This window comes from Mytilus edulis, chromosome 7, assembly GCF_963676685.1.
Source record: "Mytilus edulis chromosome 7, xbMytEdul2.2, whole genome shotgun sequence".
NCBI classification, from domain to species: Eukaryota; Metazoa; Mollusca; class Bivalvia; order Mytilida; family Mytilidae; genus Mytilus; species Mytilus edulis.
Genome location: NC_092350.1, coordinates 20,519,129 through 20,531,540, shown reverse-complemented (window position 1 = coordinate 20,531,540; position 12,412 = coordinate 20,519,129). Strand labels below are relative to the sequence as shown.

At 31.9% G+C, this 12,412-nt stretch overlaps 2 protein-coding genes across 2 annotated transcripts; both read right to left on the bottom strand.

The window, feature by feature from the left end:
* Positions 1-316: 316 nt before the first annotated feature.
* On the bottom strand, positions 317-5,619 carry LOC139480993 (transmembrane protein 101-like). The gene is made up of 3 exons (XM_071263997.1): positions 5,490-5,619; positions 3,189-3,369; positions 317-1,842 (listed from the first exon to the last, which is right to left on the bottom strand). Exons 1-3 carry the CDS (start codon positions 5,597-5,599, stop codon positions 1,381-1,383), a joined length of 753 nt encoding a protein of 250 aa, XP_071120098.1. The 5' UTR covers positions 5,600-5,619; the 3' UTR covers positions 317-1,380.
* A 1,037-nt stretch (positions 5,620-6,656) lies between these two features.
* On the bottom strand, positions 6,657-10,831 carry LOC139480992 (uncharacterized). Its single transcript, XM_071263996.1, has 2 exons — positions 10,172-10,831; positions 6,657-7,172 (listed from the first exon to the last, which is right to left on the bottom strand). Exons 1-2 carry the CDS (start codon positions 10,509-10,511, stop codon positions 6,994-6,996), a joined length of 519 nt encoding a protein of 172 aa, XP_071120097.1. The 5' UTR covers positions 10,512-10,831; the 3' UTR covers positions 6,657-6,993.
* Between the last annotated feature and the right edge of the window lie 1,581 nt (positions 10,832-12,412).

The window sequence follows — 12,412 nt, the reverse complement described above, 5'->3', positions numbered from 1 at the left end:
AGGGTCCACCTCTAAATCCGCCTCTGTAGACTTGAAAATTTGAACTACAACCAGAAAATTGAAAGGGACAGATCTGTAAGTTGATAGATGTACATTGTATTAATATCTTTTATTGTGGTCTTTGGTTGCTGCCTCCTTGATGTTAACCATATATCACTCATACTTTGTTTATTCTGGTACAGTTTAAATTGGCCTAGTGATTTGATGGAAACTTACAGCATTAACTCAACCTAGCCCCTTAACAAAACTAAACAAACTAGGTACCAAGCATACAGTATAAAATTCTGATATTAAATACAATACTACTGATATCAAATAAAGTATAAAATGTTTTTATTAACATAAAAAGATACGTAACTGTCCTTCGTATACATGGTATAATCATGAGATAGTATAACAAACAAAATCAAGCATTTTAATGAGTTTTAAAGTAATCAACTCATAATGATCTCAATGATAATAGACAAGTATTATCATTCAATACTTGTTTATTCAAACATGAATTACAGCCATTTAGGTTAAAATGGGCCAAGAATATTCTCCCCAAAAAATACTCATTATTGTTGTTGTGACAATACATTTCTGAAATTGGCTCATTATACTAGGTACCATGAGCTGTAAACAAATCATATTTATACACAACTAAACTAATAAGGAATACTGAGCTTTCAATTTCTTTAGGCAGCAACCATTTGATTTTCTGGGGTGGGGCTATGGTTTTTTTTGGAAAAAAAAGTTTGTTTCCAGTTTTTGGAGAAAAAAATAATTTGTTTTGAATTCTGAAAAAAAAATAAAATTGTTTGTTACCCCCTCAGCTGCCACTATATGTAATGCTAAAATTGAAAGAAAAAAATTGTTTTCGACTTGTCGTGAAAAAAATAGATTGTTTTTCGCCGCAGTTTGTACAGACGTTTGTACAGAAAAAAAAACCATAGCCCCCCCCCCCCCCCCCCGAAAATCAAATGGTTTTCCTTAGTAAAGTTGTTTATTTTACATTTCATTTTGTTCATGCTAAACATTTACCTGACCTTTGTAGCTTTAATTTCTTTGCATTATTGTGGATCTTAAGGACAAAGAAAGAAAATAATTAAAAAAAATTTCAGTATTTGGAAATGGCTCAATTGTTTTAGGTGCTGTTTCTAACATGTCTAAGAATGACTTGTAAAAATAACGCCAAAAAATTATAGAAAATAATGTTGCTAATAAACTCTAGATTATTGGTTATAAATTACTAAGAACTGTTCCTATAAATAATAGTAAAATTTTAAGTGAAATTTTAAACAAATAATCAAGTATTGAGTCACATATGCACAAATCTATTTGGATCAATATTACTGAGGTGGCCTAAAACAAAACTTTTATAAATGAGAAAAAAAATATTTAATCCATTTTTATTTTGTTATCTCCCCTTGAAATTAACAAACAAAATCCAATAATTATACATAAATCATCTGCAATAACCCTAACTTGGTTCCAATATAGCATCCCTCTTTTATTCACCCAATACTGAATGTCACAGTCTATAGCTACTGTCAGTATTGCGAAGACTATTGCTAATGATATAGACACATCACGTAAAAAATATCCTGAGAAGAAGCTTATAGCACCACAAGCTAAAACTAAAGTAATGAAATATCTACTCCAATCCCCACCAGGGATGTGCATTAGGAAGGCTCGCTTATCTTCATAAGTGTTATTGATTATATATACATAGGCAATTAGAAATATTCCAACTAATGTTTCTCCAAGTTTTCTAAGTTGTCTGGATTTGACTTGCTCTTGGAAATAAGAGAATAATACCAATACACCAGCACAGCCAACCAATCTTACTGACATCCTTATCTGAAAAAAAAAGAAAAAAACACATAATGTATTGACCCATTTAAGTCTCTAGTATAAACTTTTAAGGGGGTTCGCGGGTCTAAATCATTTATATAGGATTTCTCTATATTTTTCTATAAATGAACTTTATCTTATAGTTAATAGAAAAATAAAATAAAAAAGTGGGGTCACCGTTCATTTGCGCTCACAATCTGCCTTCGAAAGAAGCATACATTTTTGTAAAGGTGTTTTTTTTCTGTTGAAGTAATAGGAGAAATAAAGGTAATATCGAAATAAAAAAAAGAAATTTATTACAGAAATCGCTAACATTTTACAATAATTTAGTTTAAGTACAGCTTATATGGAAATTATATTAAAAAAGATAGGTCACCGATGAGTTGAAAAAGATATTTCAATTTTAGAGCCAAAAAATGGCATTTTTCCACCAAAGGGAGATAATTTGGAACTTTTTCAATGATGTATACATTTTGAAAGTCATCTGGGGCCAACACGAATTGATTGTTTTGAATGATTTTTGTACCATATGATGAAGTAACAACTACAAAATGAAATAAATAAAATTTGTAATGAAAAACAAATGTTTGATTTTTTTCTGAAATTTTTATACCCTCGAGTCGAGCCTCCTTAAGTTGTTGCAAAAATGAAAAGATAAATAAACATTTTTCACAATGTGATTCAGTGACTGAATCGATCACTTTTGGTGATTATTTTTCTGTGTTAAGGCTACCGACTGTGAATGAATCACTTTTGGCTGATTTTTATTTCTGTGTAAAAGTTGGTGTCTGTATACATGATGTATGAGTGAATCCCTTTTGGTGGTGATTTCTTATGTGTAAAAGATGGAGATTGAGTGAATCAATTTTGGTGATGAATTTTCTGTATATAAGCTGGTAACTATTAGCATTAGTAAATCACTTTTGGTGGTGATTTTTTCCATTCAATGCTACATGTAGCATGTGTGGGTGAATCAATCTTGGAGATGACTTTCTGTGGAAATGCTGTTGACTATCAGAGAATTTTTGGTGATGAGTTTTCTGATTCAGTGCTAGCAACTTTGAGTGAATCCTTTTCCTCATGATTTATCTGTGTAAATGCACAGGTTTCATAAGTGAATCAATTTTGGTGGTGATCTTCTGTGTGAAAGCTGGTGACCATTAGTGAAACATTTTTTGTGGTGATTTTTCAGTATAAAAGCTGTTGACATCGAATTAAACATCTGATATGTATACATGTATGTTTAAATTAAACAATATAAACAAATATTTTCTGTTAAAATGAAATTTCTATAGCTATTTTCTCTAAACATGCTAAAAGAAATACATGTTTATTATTTTATTTGGTCTTACCCTTTGTGGTTCAGTATATCGTAGATTATCATTTGTATATGTATTGTAAGCAAAATATAACAGTTGACCAGCATAAACCAAGGACAATTCTTTTCTTTTCACTCTTGCTGACATGAGGAATCCAACTGCTAGGAAGATAGCTATGTGGCTGTAAATCAATCTTGGTGGTATTGGAGGATATCTGAAAAGTATTATAAACTATCATACATGTCATAATTCTTTGGAAAGATAGATACTGTCTTATCTGAACAAACTATAATTTGTTTATGTTTTTTTTTTAAAAGAACAATCAGCATGATCAGTATTTGTGTCCACAGATATACATATACTCTCACAAACATGTTTAACCCCGCCGCATTTTTGCGCCTGTCCCAAGTCAGGAGCCTCTGGCCTTTGTTAGTCTTGTATTATTTTAATTTTAGTTTCTTGTGTACAATTTGGAAATTAGTATGGCGTTCATTATCACTGAACTAGTATATATTTGTTTAGAGGCCAGCTGAAGGACGCCTCCGGGTGCGGGAATTTCTCGCTACATTGAAGACCTGTTGGTGACCTTCTGCTGTTGTTTTTTTCTATGGTCGGGTTGTTGTCTCTTTGGCACATTCCCCATTTCCATTCTCAATTTTATATACTGTAAAAAGACAGGATTTTTTAATCAGCATGATAGGACATTACATTGCATTGTGAAATTTCAGTTAGTGTGGTCATTTCCTTTTTCCTTGAATCAATTTATGTTAATGGTCATGATGCGAAAAAAAATCAAATCAAAAGAACAAAGAAGTTACAATTTACAAAAAATATACATTGCTTAATGGAAATCAGCATTGCTGCATCTTTTGAATGCACTCAACAATCACTTTTTTATTGTGGCCTCAGATATTTTTTATTGTGACATAAAAATTTGAAGGGAACCTTTGTGACAATGTGTGATGACCAGTAATGGTGAGCAACTAGCAATAAGGTTAATGGTGAACAAATAGCGATAAGGTATATATATGTAAATTAGATATTAAACAAGTTATAAAGTATTTACAATTGTATGCAAATTTGTCCACCATTACGTTAAGTCTAACAAGTTCTAGTAAAATTCAACATCACAATTCAAAGCATAAAGTTACATTTGATGCCACAATAATTTAAGAAAAAATTCCTTCATGTCATGCTCTATGCTCATTTTAACATCGGTAAGCATTATATTTGTCGATATTTTACACTGAGCGTTAGCGAGGTATTAAATGTGGTCAAATATAATGCCTATCCATATTAAAATTAGCTCAGTGTAAAATATCGACAAATATAATGCCTAGCCATGTTAAAATGAGCATAAAGCATGACATGAAGGAATTATTTCGATTCTAATAGGACAAATACAGTATTTCTATAGGTCAAAGCATACGAAAATACTGTAAAAATGTTTAGCTGTTCCGGTTTCCTCCCCGATGAGTCTTTACATTACATGTCATATTTGATAATTTTAAAAAAATACGAGCAGGGTAAATATATGTTGTTCCAAATAACATATATTATAAAAGTTTATGTAAGCTACTTAAATGTATATATTTTATAGGATAACCATTGATAACGATGGAAATAACTTTAAAATAAACAGTAAATTTATGCGCATGTGTCAAACATATTTTGTGCTCATTAGAACATGGCTTTATTTACAAAGCGTAATAAGGACGTCATATTAGAATTAAAAGGTGATTGTTACTTGACGTCAGAATGTTATTTGGAGCAGAACTAGGGTAATTTTGAGACAAAATTAAACTAAACACCAAAAGTGTAAATATGTTTATTATGTATAAATCTTAAACATTAGGGTAAGCAAGCAGTCCAAATAATTATGACTTCTTGAAAGGCTATGGTAGTCCAAATAATTATGACGTCTTGAAAGGCTATAATATTTTTTTTCTTTGACGCCTTACTTCGACGAAGTAAGGCGTCAAAGAAAAAAAATATAATAGCCTTTCAAGACGTCATAATTATTTGGACTAAGGCTATGGCAAATAATATAATAGCCTTTTAAGACTCATATTATTATTTGGACTAGGTTTTAAAGCCAGGTGAATATTTTGGTACTGTGACGCCTCCGCTTATTCTATATCATACCATAACATGACTATGTATGGAATGATGTTGTCTTTGATTATGGTACAAAATGTTATGCCGAATTTATGATTCTATATTGTAAAAGGGTACGAAATGGTGTGGTACGAAATGGCTAGATTTATAGTTTTTGTTTCTCAGAAGTGGTGGATTCATATAATCAACCTTGGGGCAAGTTAAATTTAAACTAACTTTTCGTCTCTTTCAGCTAATATCATTAGTAATGTAAATGCACTTATAAATGGGAAGCGAGCTAAAATAATTTCTGGGAGATCCCAGCAAAAATTACTGATCTTTTCCATCTTTCAAGGGAGGTAATTTCAACGATCTGAACAAAAACCATTGATCTTAGGTCACAGTACAGTACGCTGTCACGGACATGATATTGAGATAGAATTTTCTCCGGCAATAATTATCTTCTCTTCAAGCTATCATAATGAAATGACTTTTTATTAAGGTTGATTATTGGTATATAATTTCCCAGATATAATTGTCTTATGCTTTGCAAGAATGTAGATTTACAGATTGTTTTTGAAAACATGCTTTTTTGTGACTCAAAAAGAATTCCATGAGAGATAATTAATTATTTTGAAATCATTTATGAGAAGATAGATTTAGAAATATACTTCAAGAAAATGATAATAAAAATAATGTCACCAACCTTGTTTTCTAACAAGCAAATAATGAAAATTTCATGAAAATATTTCTAATTGAGTTATCGCCCCTTAAATGGCTAAGATAACAATTTGATTCGAACAAACATAAATATTTGGTATTTGATAGATAAGGCAGAATAATGCAATACATCACTTATTTCTCTTTATTTATGTCAACAGTCTAACACATTAATTGTCAATCGGTCTCAAATTTGCAGATTTAAACAAAGAACTAGACCTTTTGTCAACTACTATTTTACAATCCAAGATGGCAGTAATTACTATTATGTTGGTTGATTTCATAAAACATTTAGTATGCCTTTTGAATATACCAACATTAGTTCATCATATTATCCAATTTACATTTTGATCGCCGTAAAAATTTGTGTACCATAGTAATTTCATATAAAGTTGTGTCTTGTTTATTTAATTTATATATTGCTTACATACTCTCTCACTTCATAATTCAAAATTTGGTGACAATGTTGAACGCATCTATCCCATCTACCTAGAGATAAAGGATACAACAGATACAGGTAAGTCTGCCTCATATCTTGACTGTCATCTAGAAATTGACAATGAGGATATCAGTTGAAAAAAACTTAACAAAAATAAAAGAGATTACTTAAGCTTCCCAATTGTGAATTTTCCAGTTCTATTTAGCAACATTCCAGTAGCGCCTGCATACAAAACAAATGTCTCCAATAAATAATAAATAATAAATAAGCTTTATTTAGAGTCGGCATGGTATATAAAACATAGACAAACATAAGCTCTAATGAGCTTTTAACCGACATATGAGACATTATTTAACAGTACAACATTTATAACAATACAATACATAATATAGTACACATGCAATAAATATCACAGCACAAAAATGAAGCACTTAAAAAGCAGAATATAAGCATAAGCTAGGTATTAAGGCTAAAAGCATATAAGTGTAAACTAGGCATAAAAGCTGGTAAAAATGCTTAGCATAAAAAATTGAAAAAATGGGATATGATCTAGATGGTAAATAAATTTTCATAATATATAAACTAAAAGTCTGCACAAACTGTGCACTTACAGTCATTTCCATTCCATGACTTTAAAATATTTTTGAACTGACTAAAATTAGCAATTTTTCTAAAATCATCAGGTAGATCATTCCATAAAACAGCAGCTGTGTATTTAAAAGAGTTCTTACCATAGGTTGTTGTTCGGACCCTAGGTATATCTACAATATTAGAATATCTAAAATTATATTTACAGTCTTTCAAAACAACTAAATCATGTAAGCATGGTGGTGACAATTTATATAAAATTTTAAAACACTCAATAGCCATGTTACGCATACGTCTTATTTTCAGCGATGGAACCTTTGCTCGTAAATGTAGTTCATCATATGAACTAACATAGTCTTCATATATAAATCGTAAAGCCCTTTCCTGAATTTTTTCCAATTTGGGGGTGTTATTTTTGTTGCAAAAATGCCATGCCAAAGGACAAAAATTAAAATTAGATAAAATAAATGTGTGGAAAATTGTCAGTTTATTCAATTTAGTAAGGTAGCAGCCAATGCGCTTTAAAACATTCAGTTGTTGGGATGCTTTACGACAAATATTTTTAATGTGGTGATTGAAATTAAGTTGATAGTCAATATCAATACCCAAAAGTTTGACAATCTCATCAGAGGATATTTTTGCTGACTGCATATTAAAAACAGACTTTTTTGCAAATGTTTTATTTCCAACTGCAATGGCTTGGAATTTGTCAGGATTTGCCTGCATACAATTAAATCTGAACCAGTCAATTAAAACAGCACTTTCTCTTTCGAGTGTACATAATAAATTATCAAAATCATTGTCAGCATAAGACAGAGTATTGTCATCTGCATAATTATACAAGGTACCATGTTCAATAAAATAAAATATGTCGTTTATAAAAATATTAAATAATAGGGGCCCCAGGATTGAGCCTTGGGGTACCCCTTTCTGGATGTCAGCCCAACTGCTGAGTACTCCCTGAAGTTTGATTTGTTGCCTACGATCTGTAAGATAATTTTGAAGTAATTTCACTGATTTAGAAGAAAGACCGTAGGCAGATAATTTACTTAAAAGAATATCATGAGGTAAACAGTCAAAAGCTTTCGAAAGATCCATAAGAATAGCTGCCACATACATATTATTATCCAAAGCTGTTTTCCAATCCTCAAGGAGTCTCAGCAAAGTTGTCTGACATCCATGACCTTTTCTGAATGCACATAAAAAAGCATGAAATATGTTCTCAAAAAATTCAGTTAACTGGTCAGACATAACCATTTCATAGACTTTTGAAATTGTTGGTAAAATGCTCACAGGTCTATAGTTCTTTTTATCCAGTGGATCATTCTTTTTATGTAATGGTACAACCTGAGTTTCTTTGAGTCTGTTGGGAAACTCACTGGATTCTATGGTGTTATTTATTAATGTTGTTATGTGTTTGTTGAGTACTGGTGCACCAGCTCGTAGTAGTTTAGATGATATTTGATCTACGCTAGTAGCTTTTTTTATATTGATCTTTTTCACAAGTTTGTTTACTGTGTCAACATGTATAGGTTTAAAATCAAAAGGTTTATCATGTTGTATGTGAGATTTAATTTTTAAAATACTCGGATGTGTTTTTTCTTAAAAAATAGTACCTTTGCCTATGTCATTGGCAACATTAACAAAAAAAGTATTAAAGTTGTCACAGACATCTTTAGGCAGCAACCATTTGATTTTCTGGGGGGGGCTATGGTTTTTTTTTCTGGACAAATTATTTTTTTCGCCTGCGGCGAAAAACAATCTATTTTTTTCGCGACAAATCGAAAACAATTTTTTTCTTTCAATTTTAGCATTACATATAGTGGCAGCTGAGGGTGAAACAAACAATTTTTTTTTCTCAGAATCAAAAACAAATTATTTTTTTCTCCAAAAACTGGAAACAAACTTTTTTTTCCAAAAAAACCCATAGCCCCCCCCCCCCCCACCCCCCCCAGAAAATCAAATGGTTGCTGCCTTAGTGTCGTTTAAAATTTTATTATCATCCACAAGTACAACTTTTTGTTGGCTACAGGTAGATTTTTTTTAGATAAAAATGGTTTGACTGTGCTATAAAAGTGTTTTGATTTTTGTCCTCCAGCACATCTTTCTTGAAAATAAATGTTCACTGATTTTCTTTTTAATTTTGTGACCATATTTCTTTGTCTTCTATATGCTTCCCAAGTTTTGCTTGTTTTGTATTTTTCAAATTTTGTTCTCAGCATTTGTTTGTGAAAAATAGCTTTTCTTAGTTCTCTGTTCATATATGGTACTGAGTTTTTTCGAGGGTATCTGTATTTCATTGGTGCATGACAATTTATCACATCAGAGACTTTTGTTTCAAAATCATTATATACCAAATTTATATCATCTATACATTCATCTGAATCATGTAAAAAATTTATATTATCAAGATCATTAATATAATTATCAACATTAAAAGATTTAAAACTTCTGTATTGTGTCTTACTGTTTACACAATTAGGTGTATGACCTTTTATAAAAGTAGATATCATATGATGACAATCACTAAGGCAGCAACCATTTGATTTTCTGGGGGGGGGCTATGGTTTTTTTTTCTGTACAAACTTTTTTTCCGCCTGCGGCAAAAAACAATCTATTTTTTTCGCGACAAGTTGATAACAATTTTTTTCTTTCAATTTTAGCATTACATATAGTGGCAGCTGAGGGTGAAACAAACAATTTTTTTTCTCAGAATCAAAAACAAATTATTTTTTTCTCCAAAAACTGGAAACAAACTTTTTTTTCCAAAAAAAACCATAGCCCCCCCCAGAAAATCAAATGGTTGCTGCCTAACACCAGTGTTAAAATTCAGTGTTTTGAAACAAGTTTTTCTGTTTGTAAGAATAACATCTACAAGTGATGGTTCATACCCTTTCATATAGCATGTAGGTTTTTTCACTATATTTGACAGATCAAAAATGTCACATATATCCTCCAGTATTTGTGATTTGTTTTTAACCATAAAATCATAGTTAAGATCACCAATAACCATATAATTTTCTATAAATTTGGAACCTTTATCTAATAGTATATTTATGGAGTCATAAAAAATATTATTCGCCATTGATGCTCACTGGACGATAAATAGCATAAATTAACCATTTAGTTTTATCAAGAGTAATCTCATATACAATGTTTTCAAGAGTCTTACATTCAATGCCAAGTCTTCTTCTGGCTGGTATGTCAGCTCGCATGAAAGTAGCTATACCTCCTCCATGGTCAGTACGGTCTCTTCGCTGTAGTTTATACCCATCGACTTCAAATAAGGAGTCTTTAAAAGAAGAGTCTAATTTGGTCTCAGAAATAATCAGACAGTCAACAATTTTATCAAGTAGAATTGGTTTAAGTTCATCAAACTTGTACTGCATACTGTTAATGTTTAAATGGCATATATGAAAGTTGTTTATATGCTTTTTCCTAGCTTCTCTAAGTTCAGTGAAGATGTCAGACCCTGAACTTTCTGAAGATGACGATGAGTTGCTAGTGTTCATACATGTAGAGTTTTGTAAGGAAATATCAAAAAATGAATTGGTAAACTTAAATGAATTACAGTCATTGCATAACCACGGTTCTTCAGAGTTGCATAGATCATTGTAACTGGTAGGTGAAATATTGGCACATTTAATGTGCCACCAGTAGTTGCAAGCCTCACATAATACTGCACGGTGGTTTTTCGCAACTGCTTTATAGCAGTGACCACATGGATGTTTAGCTGGTCCTGGGTTGAGTGAAATATCACCACTTATAACGAGAAGTATCAGAAGTCTGTGATGTCGTTGTTTAAACTCAACTGGGATAGATGGTGGGCATCGCCTGCAGTGTTTTATGTGATCAAATTGACAAATGCTTCAAGGCTTTTATTTCCTTGATCGAAGATTCCTTTTTACACAGAAGCTATTAAACCTAGAGTTTGAAGTGGTGAAGTTGAAATCATCCCTTTGTAAATTTTACAGACACAAGTTGTTTGGCTTGTATGACCTACCTATTACCGGCTTTGTAAGGAGCACCCGAGATCACAGTTTTTGGTGGGATGTGTGTTGCTCAGGCTTTAATTTTCTATGTTGTGTTTCGTGTAATTTAGTTAGTCTCTTCTTTTTAGCCATGGCGTCAGTTGTCTGTTTCTATTCTCTCATTTGTCCTGGATTTTTTGGATGAACATTAATTTGCTTGACAACCATTTCTGGAGCCTGCTGTAAATAACGGTGTGGTAAAAATGTGTATGGACAAGCTGATTTGAATCACTTTTTTTAAGTTATACAGTCTCATTATGTGCTTGATGTGATTTTATTGTATTGTTTTTAGTCGAAAAGTGTTCTATTTGGCAATATAATTAAATTGATAAATACCCTGAACTTACTTTCACAGTATAATAGTAATATGACTGCATATAACATAAGGTTGTCAAATGAAACTAAAGTTTTTGGCCTTTGACCTAGGAATTAGAAGTTGTACACACATTTTGACACACACTCTGGTGTTGGTTAATAAACATGTCAAGTATAAAGTATGAAATCATATCGGTTCTCAAGATCGAGCACAATTTGTAAGGGACAGATGGAACAACATGCAGACGGACATGCAGACAGATGGACCTTTGACCTAGCAAGTTGTACATACATTATGACACCTCCTCTACTGTTGGTTAATATACATGTCAAGAATAAACTTTGAAGTCATAACAGATCTCAATATAGCAGACATGATCTGTTCCATAGGACATGGGGTTGTCAACTGAAACCAAAGTTTTTTACCTTGACCTTTGATGATGTACATACATTAGGACACACCCTCTGGTGTTGGTTTATATACATGTCAAGTTTAAACTTTGAAGTCATAACAGCGCTCAAGATATAGAGTGGACACAATATTTACCATAGGACATGGGATTGTCAACTGAAACTCAAGTTTTTAACCTTGAACATTGACCTAGGAAGTCTTCCATACATTATGACACACCCTTTGGTATTGATTAATATACCTGTCAAGTATGAAGTATGAAATTATAACCGTTCTCCATACGTAGAGCGGACACAATCTATTACAGATGGACAGAGGGACAGACTGATCACTTTAGGGCGACCCACCAATAGCCTGGGCCATAATTATAGTTTGAAGACGTCATGAAATATTTCCTTTGTTATTACTGTATTAAACTTCTGATCAGATGTGTCTGTTTGCATCAGACAAGGTCTTGTCTTTCTTATCTGCATTTGACGTTCTGAAATCTAGTGTACAGTTCAGGAACCAGATTTGAATGTTGGAAGAGAGTTGAGCTTGCTTTAACTGGATGTTCTCCACATAGCTTTTAATCATCAAGGTTATGTGATGTTATATTGCTATGTTTGTATTTAACAGCTCCATTCAACCAGGATGCTGTATGAAATTTGTGGGT